Raw genomic sequence first — 18,366 nt, forward strand, 5'->3', positions numbered from 1 at the left:
GAGCCCCAAATTTTTGGCTTGCTTAAAGCCCCTAAAATGATTGAGTCGCCCATGATTGGCTTCTATCAAAATGGTGCTTTCATTCCCGTTTATCATGCCTCCCCGTCAATATTCATCCACCGATGTCACACCACCAAGTATACGCGAGCAACTCTCCACACTCATCGCAATTTCCACCGCTAATGTCCACCGTCTTGATGCAATTATCATGCAAATGGCCACTGTTAACACCCTCATCGACCTTCAAACCGGAATGATGGCCAAACTCATCCCGCCACCTCCGCTACCACCACCAAACCAACAACAAAGGCCGCTGTTGCCGACATCCACACCGCCACTGCCGCCGCCACAACAACCATTAATGCCACTGGTACCTCCAAAACCATTTCAATCGCCCATGTCAACCCAACAACCACTTCTACCTTCACAATCGACACCATCATTAACCATGACACCTTCACTACAACACCAATTCCTACCACCGATGATGCCACCCCCGAAAACTACCTACATAAAACTACAAAAAACAATTTTGGCCAACAAAAACAACCAAAAACAGTTCCAAATAAACTCACCGGGCCTCAAGAATGGGGTCCTTTTTAAGCGGAGACGAACTAATACAAATCTTTGGCCATACGTAAGGCCGCCTCCATGGCCAGATTCTTCCGTCCACAGGTACGACTCGATTGCTACCAAAAATCGGCATAAATCGGCCTTGAGGACGAGGCCATTTTTCAAGGGTGGAGTATTGATACGTACTTGTGTGGGTAGTATATTAATTATGCTATTTAGTCCATGTGTATTACTTAGCCAAACAAAAGAAGTTCAATTGATATTTGCTTATTTTATTTACTAGCATTCATGTTGTTCCCACTAGGTAGTACTAGGCCACAATTTCCTTTAGTTTTCTCCCACTTTTTTGTTTAGTTATTGTGTAGGTTAATTGTATACATATTTAATTCAATGTAATCGTTTTGAGGTTAGGAATGAAGTAAGAAAATGGTTTCAATTGTGTTTCTGTAATATCTCTCCTATCTATATTTCTAAAGGGGATTAGCCATCCATAATTGGCTTCTATCATATCATCAACCTGAAACCATCAACCTAGAATCATTATTCACATTGTAGAAACGGGGTGAAGAGATACAAATTTCAAGTGATGGAATAGTGAATCGCGACCTCTTATATAGGCAAAACAGTTACTACAGCTACCTGATGTTTAGGTCTTATAGAGAGGTGGGCAGTTGAATCGGAGGCGTGCTGCAAGGAGGTTATATGTGAAAGGGGACGAACGTGGTGGGAAGATAGGAAGTTGTAGGTTAAGGATGTTGGAACGTGGGAAAATTTAACAGGTAAATTCAACAACTGGTATACGCATTGAACCGTGGAAATTGAAGAACCGTAACTGTAAATAGGGAGTTTATGCGAGGGACGAAGAACCGGAAGGAAAATTGTAAAAAAAAAACTGTAAATAGGGAGTGTATGCAGCTGAGATCAAAAGTTGGTGTGATCCAAGGACTCTAATAATAATAACAGTAATTGGACTTTAACATTGTATCCAAATACTGAACTGCCTAGCCCATGGCCCTCCTGTGCCCTTGGCCTGCATTGGTCGTTATCCCTAATTTAAAAGGAATGGTCATGTCCCGCTACCAAGTACTTTCCCTCCCACGTCAACCCTTTCATATGGCGAAATATCCACCTACAGATAATTACGATGAATTAAACATCGACGCTGTATTGGAGTTCTTGTTTACTATTTCCGATTCCGCCTTAATCGATGCCTCATTCGATGGCCTTGTCGAATCTAGGTCTACCGATTCCCACCAAAACCATGATTTTATCCAACGTGCTATTCACCTCTATTAGACATGATTAGCTAGCTGTGTTTATTTTGTTATTGTCTAAGGGTGTATTTGTAACTTTTCTATTCTATATATTGCATTCCTCTCTGCCTAATTGGACATCAGAGAGTTTTTGTGAGTTACGCTCTTATGGTATCAGAGCCCTAACCGTTCCTCTTCTCCTCTTCTGTTCCTTCCTTCTCATCTTCATCTTCTACATGGCTAGTTCATCTTCTGATTCCCTCCTCTCCATGAATACAGTTCTTCATCTCTTCTCCAATCGTCTCACACCTTCAAATTACCTGCTGTGGAAGAACCAAATTCTTCCCCTTCTCTCTTATCAGAACTTGATGCCCTTCGTTGATGGCACCTCCTCTGTACCGCCGCCTACATTAATCACGGATGGAAAATCAACTCCAAACCCGGAATTTGCTGCCTGGCAATCCGCTGATCAAAGGGCTGTTATTCTCCTTCAGGCCTCCATATATGAAGAAGCTTTCTCTGAAATAGTTGGTCTCTCCTCTGCACGTGACATCTGGCTGGCTTTAGAAGATGCTTACAACAACTCTTCCGTCGAGCGCATTCAGAATCTGCGGGATCAACTTCATCAGATCACCAAGGGTTCTTCCTCTGTTGCTGACTTTGGTCGAAAATTTCGTGCCCTATGTGATCAGTTAGCAGTGATTGGTAAACTTGTGGCCGATTCTGACAAGGTTCATTGGTTTCTATGCGGTCTCGGAGCACCTTTTGAGACTTTTTCCACCGTGATTCGAGCCTCGCGCACTTCTATCACCTTCCGTGACCTTCTTGCTCAAGCCGAAGGGCATGAGTTGTTCATGCATTCTATTCACGGTTCATCTACACCACTCGTTGCTTTCAATGTGAATTCTCGTGACTCTCCTCCTACCCGGGGTCGCGGTGATCGAGGGCGGGGGCGTCGTCCTCCCCACTGCCAACTTTGTCGAACTAATGGACACTTCGCAAATACTTGTCCTCAGCTTGCTCGGTTTGCTAGCTCCCTTGTTGCCACTTCCGATGCCGACCTTGCAAGAGCCTTTCAAGCACAATGTCATGTGACTTCATTTGGCCCTGACTGGTATGTCGATTCGGGTGCATCTGATCACATGTCATCCTCAACAGATTCTGTCAACAATCCGACTCCATTTTCTGGTCCGAACAAGGTTTCCTTTGGTAATGGTACGACTCTTCCTATATCCCACATTGGGCACACGTTTTTACACAAGAATATCCATCTTCAGGATGTGTTAGTCGTTCCCAATCTCACTAAAAACCTTCTATCTGTTAGCAAATTGACATACGATAATTCTCTGGATGTTTTATTTTCTCATCCTAATTTTTACATTCAGGACCGAAAGACGAAGCAAGTTCTAGCACAGGGCTGGTGTAATGGTGGTCTTTATGTGCTCTCCTCCAATCCGCATGTCCTTTTTGCTTCCACTAGTTCCAAGTTGAAGGCTTCTTTTGAACTTTGGCATGCCCGTTTAGGACATGTGTCCTATGACTCTATTTCTCTGTTAAATAAAAAGGGCCAATTGTCGGTTACCTCTATTTTACCCAAACCGTTTTTATGCTCTTCTTGTCAGATGGCTAAAGCTCATCGGTTACCTTTTGTAAGCAATGAAAAACGTGCTATGAAAGTATTAGATCTTATTCACTGTGATTTGTGGGGACCTTCTCCCATATGTTCGGTTGATTCTTCTCGTTAATATGTTGTATTTGTAGATGACTATTCTCGATTTATGTGGTTTTATCCACTAAAAACAAAGTCAGGTTTTCATGCTGTATTGGATGTATTTCTTAAATTTGTGCAGACCCAATTTAACACTAAAGTCAAAATCTTTCAAAGCGACGGTGGCACGTAATTTCTCAATCACTTAGTTCGTTCTCTACTTGAGAAAAATGACACATTTCACCGTATTTCATGTCCATACACTCCATAACAAAATGGACGGGTCGAGTGGAAGCATCGCCACATCGTTGAGACAGGTCTTGCTATGCTTGTTAGCAGTCATGTTTCCCCATCTTACTGGGTTCACGCGTTCATGTGACATCCCCATTTTCACGGCCAGAAAAGACCGATTTGTTTATGCTTTGTTTTTATAAATCAGAGTGATCGTTTAAAGAAAACGGTTGCGGAATTTGTTCCCAAAATAAAATATGATAACCATTCATCAAAACGTTTCTCAAAGAGAATGTATTTTCATTAAATAATAAAACCTCGGGATGTCATGTTCCGATACAGACCAAAAGCATAAACAATAATAAATAGACCTTACAACAGTTATTCATAACTACTGGCCTATAATCCAAAATCTCTCGTCAAGTCCACCAACTTATACTCTTGTGCCATTACCTGTAATGCAAAGAAAACTGAGTGGGTCAGGCTTGGGAGCCTGGTGAGCATATAGGGTTTTCAACCCACAATAATACAATTATTATATTCAACCATCAAACAATCAACTCAATTACTCATCCCTATTATGTTTCTTAGGATTTTACCCTAGGAATTCAACTACTCGTCATTCCTTCATTCCTAAGGATTGACCTAAGGGATTTACACAAACTTTCATTGCTACATAAGGCGCATCTGCCAACATTATCCTTTAAGCGCCTCTGCCAGGATTACGTCATACACTATGAGGCGCGACTGCCAGGTTTATGACATTCTCTTTTAGGCACATCTGCCGACATTATCTTATAAGCGCATCTGCCAAGATTATCCTATAAGCGCATCTGCTATTGTTATGACAATCTCTATTTGGCGCATCTGCCAAGATCACGACATTCACTACTTGGTGCATCTACCAATACTATACATTAAGTACATCTACTAGTATTATGACACTTTCTCTTTGGTGCATCTACCAATGCTATGCTTGAGCGCATCTGCTAGTATTATGACATTCTCTAATTGGTGCATCTGCCAATATCATTCTTGATCATCTTACATACATCATCAATCTATCACATACCAACTATCTCATCTACCCATGTTCTACCCAACATATTTGTAGATATGGAATACATATACAGTTTAACTCATTTAAAAACTATATAAGACATTCATTCCATACTCATCTCAAATAAATAACAATATATAAACACATAGCACGTATTTTATAACAAATACTTCATATTTATGTGTTGGAAGGAAGTAACTACACACTCGCACGTATAAACAACAATATACTTAATACACTCGAACCCTACTTGTATTATTATCGTGTTTGTGAAAGGTAGTATACACTCACCTGATCAGAAGATGATCTGACAGCACTACGTCTTGCAGAAGTAGTGTCTCTTCGTAGATCTGGAAGATTTCACAAAAACCGGCTCCTCGCGGGCAGGGCTTCGGCTTGGGAATAACGCTCTTCGGGATTCTCGGGGCTTCGGATCTCGCTTCGGGGCTCGGGAATGATACCGGGGCTTCGGGATATGATTGGCACGCAAATCGAGGCAAAACTTAGAGAGAGGGAAGAGTTTGAACAAGAGAAAATGGCTGATTTCGAGTTCTATTTATAGGCTGAGGGTCTGGGATTACGCGGGGCGTAATCTCAAATTACGCAGGGCGTACTCAGTACGCGGGGCGTACTCGGTTACGCGGGGCGTACTTTGACGTCACTGCATGCGTCGATCTGTGGCACTCGAGTATCGGTCAGGCAACTTGCATCCGCCTGAGTACGCGGGGCGTACTCAAATTACGCGGGGCGTAATTGACTCGTCGAACTTCTAAATTGCGTAACTTTCGCATACGAGCTCCGTTTTCGACATTCTTTATATCCACGCGAAGGTCAGACCATACTCTATAACTTTCATTTAGACTCCGTCGGCTAATTTTGACTTTTATTTTTATTATTTATTTTTAGAAGGCCGGGACAGAAAAACTTCGTTATAAATTCATAACTTCTTCGTCTGACGTCCGTTCTCGCCTAACTTTTCATCGTTTCGCTACTAACAACGAGATCTTCGATTCTCATTTAGATTGTTTCGGCTAAAAACCGCTCGATCTCAAATCGAGTATTCGGGCTGCATACCGCTAAGTTGAAACTTAGAAAAATCATAACTTCCTCATACGAAGTCAGATTTGGGCGTTCCTTTTATGCACGCTCTCGGTTTAACGAAATCTACGACTTTTGTTTAGATTGCTATGGCTAAATATCGCTCTAACATAAATTCACTTTTTACGTCATTCAGCGTCGTGCCGGTTCTGTCGCGAAACTTCGACAGGTCATAACTTCTTCGTTATGATTCGGATTTCGACGTTCTTTATATGTACGGAATCCTTGTAACATATACTATAACCTAGCTAAGATTATTCATTCTAAATAATCTTCTATCAGAAACTCATTTTTGACGCTTATCGTCTTTAAATTGACTAGCCCTGATCTACGGGCGTTACAGTTCAGCACCGCCGTCTATATTATCAACCGGCTCCCCTATTCAGTATTAAAGAATCGCTCCCCATTTGAGATGCTTTTTAAGACTCCACCTTCCTGTGATCATTTTCGCCCGTTCGGGTGTCGGGTCTATCCTTATTTACGTGACTATGTGTATCACAAACTATCTCCACGGAGCCTTCCATGTATTTTTCTCGGGTATTGCTCTCAATATAAGGGTTTTCAATGTTTGGAGCCCTACACATCTCGTATCTTTGTCTCTCGTCATGCTCGCTTTGATGAACAATGCTTTCCCTTCCATGATGATGCAAATTCATTACCGGCCTACATGCTTGTTTTATCACAGTTTCGAGATGACGCATACGATGCTACGACACTGCCACTGTCTCCACCTGCTACTGTTACCGCTCCAACACCAACTCCCATGTTACCCTCATGGTGTCTATCTGAGGATCCCTCTCCACCAGCCGCTTCTCCCATTTTTGCTCCCACTGTTGATAATAATGACCATGGCTCTAATGATCACAACCATGGTGGTGTTGATTCTGACTATGATGTTGTCTCTGAAGATCTTCCAACTGAGTCGACATCTTTGGTCTCATCATCTGCATCACCACAATGTCCTCCTCCTCCGAGTCATCCGATGATCACCCGGGCTAAAGCTGGCATTTTCAAACCTAAATATCGGGCGAATCTCGCTTCTCATGGGCTTTTGGCAGCTCTTCACGCTTCCATCGATCCCACCAGTTTTAAAACCGTTGCTCGTTACCCACATTGGGTGAACGCCATGCAACAGGAGTTGGATGCTTTACGTCGCAACAATACCTTCACCTTGGTCCCTCGCCCGCACAACCACAATGTTGTTAGTTGTAAATGGATATTCCGGACAAAATACCTTGCTGATGGTTCCATTGATCGTTACAAGGCTTGTTTAGTTGCCCAAGGATTCAGCCAAGTTCCTGGCTTAGATTACTTTCATACCTTTAGCCCGGTAGTTAAAGTCGCTACAGTCCGCATTGTTTTGTCTCTTGCCGTTACCAACAAGTGGAATCTTCATCAACTTGATGTTAACAATGCTTTTCTCAATGGCCACTTGAGTGAGCGTGTGTACATGGAGCAGCCACCGGGTTTCCAAGACCCCCAATTTCCTAATCATGTGTTTCGTTTAAACAAAGCTCTCTACGGCCTCAAACAAGTGCCACGGGCTTGGTTCCATCGGCTTAGCTCGTTTCTAATCACAAATGGTTTTGTGTGCAGCCGGGCCGACTCTTCTCTCTTTGTTTTTAAACGGGGTGCATGTATTATGTATTTGTTGGTTTATGTTGATGACCTGATCCTTACTGGAAATCATGCCTCGATTATTCAATCCTTTATCCACAAGTTGCATGTTGAATTTGCCATTAAAGACCTTGGTCGTCTTAACTACTTTCTTGGTCTCGAGGTGACATATACTACCGACGGTTTGTTCCTCAGTCAGTCCAAATATGCCCATGACATCCTCAAGTGGGCAAATATGATTGATGCCAAACCTGTCACCACTCCCCTTGCCGCTAATGCTGCTTTTGTCACAAGTGGCGACCCGTTTGATGACCCCACCACTTACCGTTCACTTGTGGGAGCACTCCAATACTTGACGATTACCAGACCTGATATCTCGTATGCGGTAAATCAAGTCAGCCAGTTCCTTCAGGCTCCGACTCTCTTCCATTTTCAGAGTGTCAAACGTATTCTTCGGTATGTCAAGGGCACCATGTCCTTCGGCCTAACTTTCTCTCACCGAAATTCTCCATCACCTCTTCTCGGGTGCTGATTGGGCTCGTTGTCTTGACACCCGACGCTCCACCTATGGCTACTCTATCTTCCTCGGTGGCAACCTTGTTTCCTGGAGTGCCAAGAAGCAACCTACCGTCTCTCACTCCAGCTGCGAATCCGAATATCGGGCCATGGCAAATACCGCTGCTGAACTCATTTGGATTACTCATCTGCTTCAAGAACTCCATGCTCTCCCATTTGTTCGTCCCACGCTCCTATGTGACAACAAAAGTGTGTTATTTCTTACTCAGAATCCGGTTTCCCACAAGCGTGCGAAGCATATTGAACTCGATTACCATTTCATTCGGGAGCTCGTTTCTTCTGGGAAACTTCATACCAAATTTGTATCCAGCAAGCTCCAGGTGGCTGACATCTTTACTAAAAGTCTTCCCCGCCATCGGTTTGAGTTCTTCCGTGACTTGCTCACCATTGGTCCACCACCGTTCCGCTTGAAAGGGGATATTAGACATGATTAACTAGCTGTGTTTATTTTGTTATTGTCTAAGGGTGTATTTGTAACTTTTCTATTCTATATATTGCATTCCTCTCTGCCTAATTGGACATCAGAGAGTTTTTGTGAGTTATGCTCTTAACCTCTCATCCGTATTGCTGGAAGCTTGCAAGAGATCTGCTCGTAAACGCTCTTCAGTTCATAATGCATCCGTATGGCCTCTCTCCAGACCTCACAATCAAGGTATGTATTCCGAATTTTAATTTGGTCTTGTCATTGAAGTTAGTTATGCTATATATGCGTTGTGGTGTTTTGTAATTGAATCTTGTGATATTATTGATTCCCAGGTTTTCTCTATGCTTGATACACGAAGCGTATTCTGTGCTGCAGCTACCTGTTCGTTTTTTCAGAAGTGCGCCATAGATCCTTTGTGTTATATTAATATTGAGTTGGGTACTTTAGAATCGAAGATCAAACCCAACAAAGACCCCAAGACCAAAGATGCTATGGTATCTACAATCATTCAACGAGCTGGAAGTGCGATTCAGTAATATCTCTTCCCTCTTGTTCCACTCATTTTGTCATGTAAATATATCAGCTGGTAAAATTATATATGATTGTCGGGTAGTATTTTCTGGAATCCCTTTTCATAACTGGTAACTAAATTCAACAAAACTTGCTTCTATTGCGTCTCAAATAAAATGTATGATTTACTATATTCTACATGTCCTTTTGTTCTTTTTAAGTTTTAAATTGAAATTAACGCCAGACAGTTTTCAATTTATGATTACCATTGAGCCATAGTTGCCTTCCCTTTTCGTCCACGAGAAACTAAAAGGACATGTAGAATATACAACTTTATATATGCTGCTGTGCACACCTTCAAGCTTGAGGCTGAGGTATTTGATACATTGATTTGGTTTGTTTTGTGAATGCATATAATTTTGCCTTATGTGCATGGTTTGGTATCATATAACAGTTGGCATTAATTCATTGTTGGTTAGTACTAATAATGCACTACAATATGCACATGCTTACTAATATCTACTCCTTCAACTTTAGGTCTATTAAGCTTGATATAAAGTGGCCTTATATCAGCGAAGCTGATGATGATGAGCAGTGGGAATATATGGAGGGCCCACCTTTCTTAACAGGCTGTTGCTTGAGTTCATTGTGTGCGAATGGTGGTGTAGCTGGGTATGTTTTGATTATTTTGGAATGAATTATATATTGTGTTATTTCTGTACAAGTATATATAGAGTTATCTATTGACACTGTATGCATGTGATGTCGTATATAATTGCAAGGTCTTGTTTGAGAAGTTTGCAACTTTACAGAATTGGAATGAAGGACAATTAAGGAAACACTTTCTGAGGCACTTTCTGCATCTTTGTCGGTTTGCCATTCTCTTGTCCAACTAAAAATTGTGGACATGTAAGTAAGTCGTCCCTTGGCTTAATTAATTTGTTGATAACTTCTCCCTTCAGTCTTGGCTGCTTATATATATATATATATATATATATATATATATATATATATATATATATATATATATATATATATATATATATATATATATATATATATATATATATATATATATATATATATATATATATATATATATCTTTGTCTGTGGGTGTTTAGTCATTATAAATTATAATAAGTCCCTAGCTTGGCTTTGTTTCTCAAAATCATGTTTAATTACCTAAAAATTACTGGAGCTTGAGATACCTAGCTAGGGTAGGAACTGATTTTTAAGGGCACTGTATGATGGTAGACTAGAGTACGTGGTTATAAACTTGATAGTAGTTTTCTACGTTGTAAATGTATATAGAGAGAGAGAGGAACAATGGCATTTTTGCAATAGTAAGTTTTTTGCAGTCATGTTGAACATACTACCTGTTAAATCTTGGCATGCATATAATTAAGGTCATTCATTGATTGTTATTTGTATTGTCCATTTCTTTAAAAAAATTCTTGATGACAGGAATGCTCATATCAGTCATACAATGGAGTCCGTGAGTAGACATTGTCGCTTGCTAGAGCTTTTTATCTTCAAATTTTGCGGAGGTTTAAACTTGGTTGATGGTTTTTTTTTTTTTTTTTTTTAGATTTCAATGAATCTCATCTCACACGCATGCAGGCCCACCTGATATGTTAGAAACCTCGGTGTGCAAAGAATTTGTGGTCAACTGCCCTAAGATAACCACTTTGGCAGTGCAAACATGCATACTGTTTCCTTGTGTAGCTTTCGAGCTGGTGAAGGTAGATTATGTGTCTTTCTCTCTCTCTGGTAGTTGTAGAACACATGAATATGTCAACTTTCTAACATGTGAAATTGCCTTGTTGATAAATTATGTGCTACTGTCTTATCTTTCTGGTTATGATCATGTGTTGTTGCAGGGGTTTAACGAGTTAAAATATGTCGACTTCACAAATTGTTTCTCACTCACTGGTGCCTTTTTAGAGTAAGCGGCCTTGACCTTTTATTGAATTACATCCCTACTGAATCCTTCAATGATCCTTGTTTTTCATTTGGATTCTTTACTAGAAAGGGTCGTTTGGTATTTTACTAGTCATATTTCCTATTCGTTGAGTGGTATATAGGATCGAACTTAATGCTTATAAATTATTTCTTTCATTTGTATGTTGTGGATATATAGTATTTATAATAAACGAAAGAAATATATTTTATAAGCATTATATAAGCTCCTACAACTTGATGAGTAATGTTTTATTGTTGTCGTAAGATTTAATTGAATTGTGTGGTTTTCCATCATTAATTAACAGGGACCTTGCCACGGAAGGTGGTGGAAATAGTTTGGAGGTGATGATTTTAAAGGGGTTGTATAGTCTTGATAAAGTAACAACATTTATTTGCCCTAGCTAGTTACCTTTACCTCTCTTTCTCTATCTTCCTTCCTTAACACATGGAATGTGATATTGTGATGGACAGGTGGGAGTTGAGAAGTTTATGGAAGCTCTTGTTGCAGGAAAGTGCAGGCAACTAAGACATCTGGTGAGTGTGAGTGTGATTTTCTGTTATTGTTGCTTGAGTTAGTTTATTTAATGGTTAAGGTCATAATTAATCATTAAAATTTTGACTCCTTTTAAGTTTTAAAAGGTATTTAAACTTGTTAATATTCTACAATGATAGGTTAATTTCCACATATTTTTTGTTTTCGGTGGTACTTATCCGTTATATTCTTGAAATGAAATTAAAAAAAATGATGTATGTCTATGTCCCTTTCCCTCCAACAGGACATATCCAAAAGCGGTGGTCTAGTACGGACTCGTGACGACAGTCCCTCACGTTTTGGTGTGAGGTACGGAGGAAAATTTATCTTTCCTTGATGCCTGCCCTGTTTGAATAAAAAAAAAAGCTTTTATCTTACCAATTGTCTGCATGTCTTGTGCAGTTGCATTATTCCCTCAAACAAACTATTGAAACAAAGACCTAATTTCTGCCTCGTCAACAAAATCTATTGAAGCAAAGGCCTAATGTCTTGTCTTGTGCAGTATCATATCAGGACAGTTTAGATTATTAACAGTTTTGTTGAGATGAAGAAATGAGCATCAACCAACTCTTTGTAACTTGGAGCTAGTTTTGCTTTTTCTTGCCCGACTTGTGTTGGAACTTTGTGCATGAGCAGCAACATAATAATGCACACATGTTATACCTCAACTCACAGAATCTACAAGATTGCATAAGTTAAATTCGTAATCAAGTATGGCATACGTCATTAAATAAGACTTAAAGTCTTAAATCATCTTTTTTTAAGTGAAACCTAATCTCTTGACATATTATCATGTTGCAATATAGTATGTCCTTTTTTTCGTATGATTTTAAGTATTTTATTCATAACTAGGTTATAGCCTATATACTATACGCTTCACAAAATTAAAAACGTTGAAACATTAAAAAATACAATATTAATCACGTAGTTGCAAATAGTTATTTTAAAAGATAATTAAATGTTGTCTCTAACTATATAATTTTATAAAATGGTTTGAAGATCTTGATTTCTAGTTTAATGATAAAATGATTATGATGTACAACAGCATATAACATTTCAAAAGTTGAAAAAAAACTTAAACCATCAATAACGAAGATAACATTGTTTTATTTAAAATTAATAATTAAAGTATTTGTCTGTTTTTTAACTCTAGAAGACAATTACATTTACGATCAAAACATTAAACAAAAATTATCAATCAAATATGTTTTACAAGCAAAAGGTCAAGAGCTTGCGAAAAAGGAATTAAAGAACCACTTGTAGTAAATATAATAAACTAACTGGGATTTCAACTTTAACCTCATTTAACAATGAATATGAATTGTAATCAACTGGGTTTAGGGCCTTATAGCTGAGATTCAACTTAAGTATTTCACCTTCAATCTTGAAAATATTAAAATTCACACATCATGTATACAAACTTGGATCTAAGCTGAATTCGATTTAAACCTCAATCACATAATTATATGTAGAGTAAAAGAATTATTATTATAAATAAATAAATAAACAATAAAAATAATCAAATATAACTTATAACCACTTGATTTGAAGATTGAGACTATTTGAGATATAAAAGAAAAAATCCAAAAAAAAAAAAAAAATTAAATATTATTTTTGTTGTTTAAATTATCCGAAAAAATTAAAAGAAATTAAAAACAAAAAATAAAAAATAAAAAAGAATAATAATATTATCTTTTTTTTTTCGAAATGTACGTGAAATATTCTAATAAAATATTAAACGGTAATTATTAAAATCGAATTTTTAGATTGTTAGAATATTTTAATATTCCACTAAAATTGTTAGATATATTATAATATTCTAATATTATACTAGAATTTTTACATTTGTTAGAATATTCTAATATTCTATTAGAATTGTTTAAATATTTGTAGTTTAATAATATACTAGAATATTTTAATATTCTAAAAATCTAATTTGAATATTTATAGTATAATATTCTATTAGAACATTTCATATATATTTCGAAAAAGTAGTATTATTTTTTTTTTGGATAATCTAAATGACGAAAATTATATTTTCAAAAAAAAAATCGAAAACTTTCATTTATTTTGCATTTAATTTTTTTTATCTCCAAAATTAATGGTTAGGATTGTGTTCCCATGTCTTACAAAATATGATGGTTTTATATATATATATATATATATATATATATATATATATATATATATATATATATATATATATATATATATATAGAGAGAGAGAGAGAGAAGAATCATTTGAGAACTCATAGTTTCCCGAGAACCTGAGAACTAATTCTACACCATAAGATCAGAAAAATAAAGGGCTGAGATCCCTTATGACAGTTTTGTAAATAAATGAGAAAATAACACACAGGGTATCTTGATTTCTTTGATGAAGGGGTGTTATTGGAACTAAAACCTTAAGGGTGTTGGACGTCTCTCTCTCTCTCTCTCTCTCTCTCTCTCTCTCTCTCTCTCTCTCTCTCTCTCTCTATATATATATATATATATATATATATATATATATATATATATATATATATATATATATATATATATATATATATATATATATATACAAACCTTAATCCTTTATTTTGATTTTCCGTATAATCTTCACCCCTGAAAGAGATCAATTTCTCCTGATTATCTTGCTCCGTATTGCCGATTTCAACCTTTTTTTTTTTGCTTTATGGATTCTGGATCGTCCAAGGGATTCGATTTTGCATCCGACGACATTCTTTGCTCTTACGAAGATTACACAAATCAGGAAAATTCCAACGGAAGTCACTAAGATTTTGCGATCGCTACTAATTCCTCTAAAGTATTCTTCGTTATCTCTTAATCTCTATAATATATAGCTTTTATTTTCTCTACAGGTTTTATTTTCCTTTTTATTTTCTCTTAATCTCTATAATATATAGTTTTTATCTTCTCTATAACTTTTATTTTCTCTACAGGTTTCATTTTCCTTTTCATGATGACAAATATTGTACTTAGAAATGCTTTTCGCCTGTAATTCTTTAATTCTATCGGTTTTCCCCATTGGATTTGTCTCCGCAAACACGTTGCTTCACCTGCAATTCTGGTATGAAATTTTACAGTTTCGTTTAATTTGTCTCTCACTGTACGTATAACTCCTTCCATTTTGTTTGTAGTCTTTTTTCCAATTGTATAACTTTTTGACAGAGGCTTTCGTTCTAATTTCTAATTTAGGTCAATTATCAAGAGAAACAATTTGCTTAAAGAGTGATTCCAGGAACATTTTTGCGAAGAGAAGGTGTTCCAAAAGAGCGAGAACTTTTGTGGTCAGCTAATTATATCAACACATGGATTGATTCTAGATTTGTAAAATTAATATCATTTAACACATCCTGCTTTATGGCTATACGATAGGATAACTGGAGCATTCAGAGAGTTTTTGGTCATAATCAAGAACAACAAGAAGAAATGACGTCTTCAACGGCCAAACAAAGGTTTGAATTTTTCAACTAGTTTTTAATATACAAGATACAAATTTTTTCTTCATGAGACTTCTCCTGAATCTGTTTGAAATATGCTCATTTGCGTGTTGTTTTGGGAGAATTCCTCTAACTTGTGATTTAGGGTTCTATAACTCATCAAAATAATTTATCTCGTTGCTCTATTTTGTTGTTTTGATTGTGATTCTGCTCTTCTAATTAACAAAAGTTGTTTGAGTTATGGTATAATATAATAGTTCTTTGTGTTCTATTTTGTTTTATAGGAGGGATTCATTTGTAAAGTTAGCGATCTATGGTTTAAAAAAATCGTGAATCATTTCAAAATTTGTAGCATATGTAAATCAGAAAAAAAAAATCTTGAATCAAATTAATTAATGTCTCAAATAATAAATAGGTATGGCCTTTAATTGCATTCCAGGTGTGTAGTCTCAATTAATTTCAAATTTCTTAAATTTGTTTAATGATTTTTATGAACACGTTTTATGTTCTCCTACGACTGCTTATGAATTGTCTTTGGATCCCCTCACATTAATTTGGATTTTAAATTAGTCTTAATTATTATCTTTTTTGCCATATATAATATCCATTTTATTAATTTGGATGTGATTTATATATTTACATGTGAATTACATGCGATTCACATGTAAATCATACATGAATAATATGTGATTCACATGTAAATCACAAGTGAATTACATATGAATTACGTATATATGCACATATTCATATGTTAATCACATGAAAAGTGGTATTCCCATCTTGTGGTTATGGGACTAAAATTGCTCTCTCCTTCTTACCCGCTTGATTTCTGGTTGGGTAAGGGACGACCCCTGGCAAAATGCCTACGGTTAAAAACCACTGACATGTCAAGATCAAAATTCGATCCTGGTCAGAGACCACTGTGTTCGCGCCGGCGATCCAACAAAGAAGCGAAGTAGTGGTCTCTTTCTTTCCATTACGAACGACATGCTTCGCCTGCTCCCTCCCCGTGTCCACTAGCGCTCCTGTCCAGAACTGGCTTTCTTTGAATTTGAAGTAATCAGACTATCCCAAATATGACACTCATGGAGAAAGAATCTTAATAAATGCAAAGAGGAAGCATCTTTTATCCAATAGCGAAGAGCCTGAACCAAGATTTCCAGATGGGCTGGGTAAGGTATTAGTATATCTAATACATAATTTAAATGTGAAAAGTTGTCCTCTAAAAAAGAAAAAATCGAAAGCCCTTCTTTTAAGTTCCTCCCAGATACATGGCTTACATACCCAACTCAACATTCTTGGAAAACAATCGAATCGAGGGTCCGGAGGAGAATTGGCCATTCAATCTTGTGAACTAACCGAGACCGAAATTAGAGAAAGAGAGTTGTTGGTGCAGTTCCTCTCTTTCCTGTCTCGCCCCTGGGTGTAGTTGATCTAAGAGCCCTCTAAGTGAAAGCCGACCATCCAAAAAGGATGTGCACAATTGATCATTGACCGCAGTCTTCTCTTTTCTCTCCCAATGTGGGGAACATTTTTCTCGCATTTGATTCACATGTAAATCACATTTGATTCACATGTAATTCACATGTAAATATCATGTGATTCACATGTGAATCACATGTGATTTATATGTGATTCGCATGTGATTTACATATGATGTCATATGTAAATGTGATTCATATGTGAATCGCACGTGATTCATATGTAAATCGCATAGCGGGTCTTCCGATCCTCCTCGTCCCCCGCATACTGAGGTACCAACAAGGCCCTCTCCCTGAACTTGTCGGTGATCTCCGCCGATGACTCTGTAGTCTGTCTCATATCAAGAAAATCCATGGCTAGCTGTTGAAGCACCACAGTTGGCGCAAACTCAGCCCTGATCCTGGTCACAAAGTCTGACTAAGACATAGCCTCAATGGCTAGGGCTCCCAGCAAGTCACCGACTGACTCCCACCAATCCCTAGCTCTCTCCCTCAAACAACCCGTAGTAAAGCGGACCTTCGACCCCTACGGGCAGAAGCTCGTCAACTGTGAAGACTCAATGTTTGCGATCCATCTCCTGGCAGCAATGGGGTCCGTCACCCCGTGAAAGTCCGGCGCACCACTCCCGCGGAAGTCCTAAAGGACAGCGTACGCGTACTCGACTGGCTAGACGCAAAATCACTCCTGAATATCCGGAGGTGATCCTCTATCAGCTCAATAATCCCATCCTTGATCGACCTGAAAATGATTGGGGTCGCCTCAAGGATACCTCTCGTGATCTCAGACGCGATGAACTTACGTAGCCCGTCATCAACCTGCTCAGATCCTGCGCCCGAGCTTGACCCTGATCCTGACCTAGATCTTGCTCCATGTCGCGTAATCGCCATACTGAAAAACAAACACAATGATGTCAGGGTCATACATACTCTCGAGAGATAACACACTCTCCAAGTTTCCCGGTTCTATCTCATCCTTCCTTGACTTCGAGTACAGATCCTATGCTTCCATTAGTACGGGCCCATACTACCTTCCACATCTATCCATACTTTCCTCAAGAACGGCCTTGACTTCACAAAGTCCCTTTCTACTAATACAACTCTCCATGCTAATCTCATCCTAGGCTTACCCTAGGGCACTCTCCGACCTACTCTCTTCCATCCTTCGCTAATTAGTTTGTGAATACTACTACATATCCACTTACTAGTTAGTTAAGGCTAGTTAGAATCCCCATAAGCACAAAGCAAGCCACATTTGTGCATTGAGCAACCAATTCAAACATGAACTATTTATGCTTTCATACTACTGACTAATAGCCCTAGCATACAACTCAATAAGCTCATACAACAGGCATATAAGGCATCCTTCTAGTTCCTTAGCCCTAATATAGCATGCAGTTCTTGGAATCATATAACACGCATACAAGGCATCTTCCTATATCCTTAGCCCTAATCTAGCATGCAGTTCTCATACTCATATCATATAACATAACGTAACAAGTATGGGTATCTTGGGGAAAACTTACTTGAGCTCGGCCGGTCGCACGCATCACACACCTCGTTCTTTCTCAAAATTCTTTAACTTAGATCTTAGAAAACTATTTTCTTGTAAAAATCCTTCAAGCCCTCGATTTGAGTCTAGTCACCCCCGAAGGTGTGTCCAAATCCCTCAAACCAAGGCTCTGATACCAACTTCTAACATCCCAAATTTCGAGTCCAAAAATTTCGTTTGTAATTAAGTAATATATAAAATTGTTTACTAAAAATATTGTCATTTTCATATCAATCCATAAACCATCATGAATAAGTCTAAAAATCACAACGTCAAACGGTAGTATAAAGCAGAGTACAATCCCAAAAAACTTAATGCGGAAATCAAGTGCGTGTGTGATGCGCT

General features: G+C 38.0%; 1 protein-coding gene across 1 annotated transcript; it reads left to right on the plus strand.

The window, feature by feature from the left end:
- Positions 1-8,729: 8,729 nt before the first annotated feature.
- On the plus strand, positions 8,730-11,739 carry LOC111912828 (F-box protein SKIP17). The gene is made up of 10 exons (XM_023908551.2): positions 8,730-8,768; positions 8,873-9,072; positions 9,588-9,722; positions 9,876-9,959; positions 10,516-10,598; positions 10,672-10,793; positions 10,932-10,996; positions 11,319-11,391; positions 11,485-11,547; positions 11,686-11,739. The coding sequence occupies exons 1-10, from the start codon at positions 8,730-8,732 to the stop codon at positions 11,737-11,739; spliced, it is 918 nt and encodes a 305-aa protein (XP_023764319.2).
- The last annotated feature ends 6,627 nt before the right edge of the window (positions 11,740-18,366 follow it).

This window comes from Lactuca sativa, chromosome 7 (assembly GCF_002870075.4).
Source record: "Lactuca sativa cultivar Salinas chromosome 7, Lsat_Salinas_v11, whole genome shotgun sequence".
In the NCBI taxonomy this organism is placed as follows: domain Eukaryota; kingdom Viridiplantae; phylum Streptophyta; class Magnoliopsida; order Asterales; family Asteraceae; genus Lactuca; species Lactuca sativa.

Excerpts from the sequence above, each read along its gene's own strand:
- LOC111912828 (XM_023908551.2), top strand. The coding sequence starts at position 8,730 with ATGCATCCGTATGGCCTCTCTCCAGACCTCACAATCAAG. Across the intron at positions 9,960-10,515 it reads CAACTAAAAATTGTGGACAT|GAATGCTCATATCAGTCATA; the intron begins GTAAGTAAGTCG and ends TCTTGATGACAG. Across the intron at positions 10,794-10,931 it reads TAGCTTTCGAGCTGGTGAAG|GGGTTTAACGAGTTAAAATA; the intron begins GTAGATTATGTG and ends GTGTTGTTGCAG.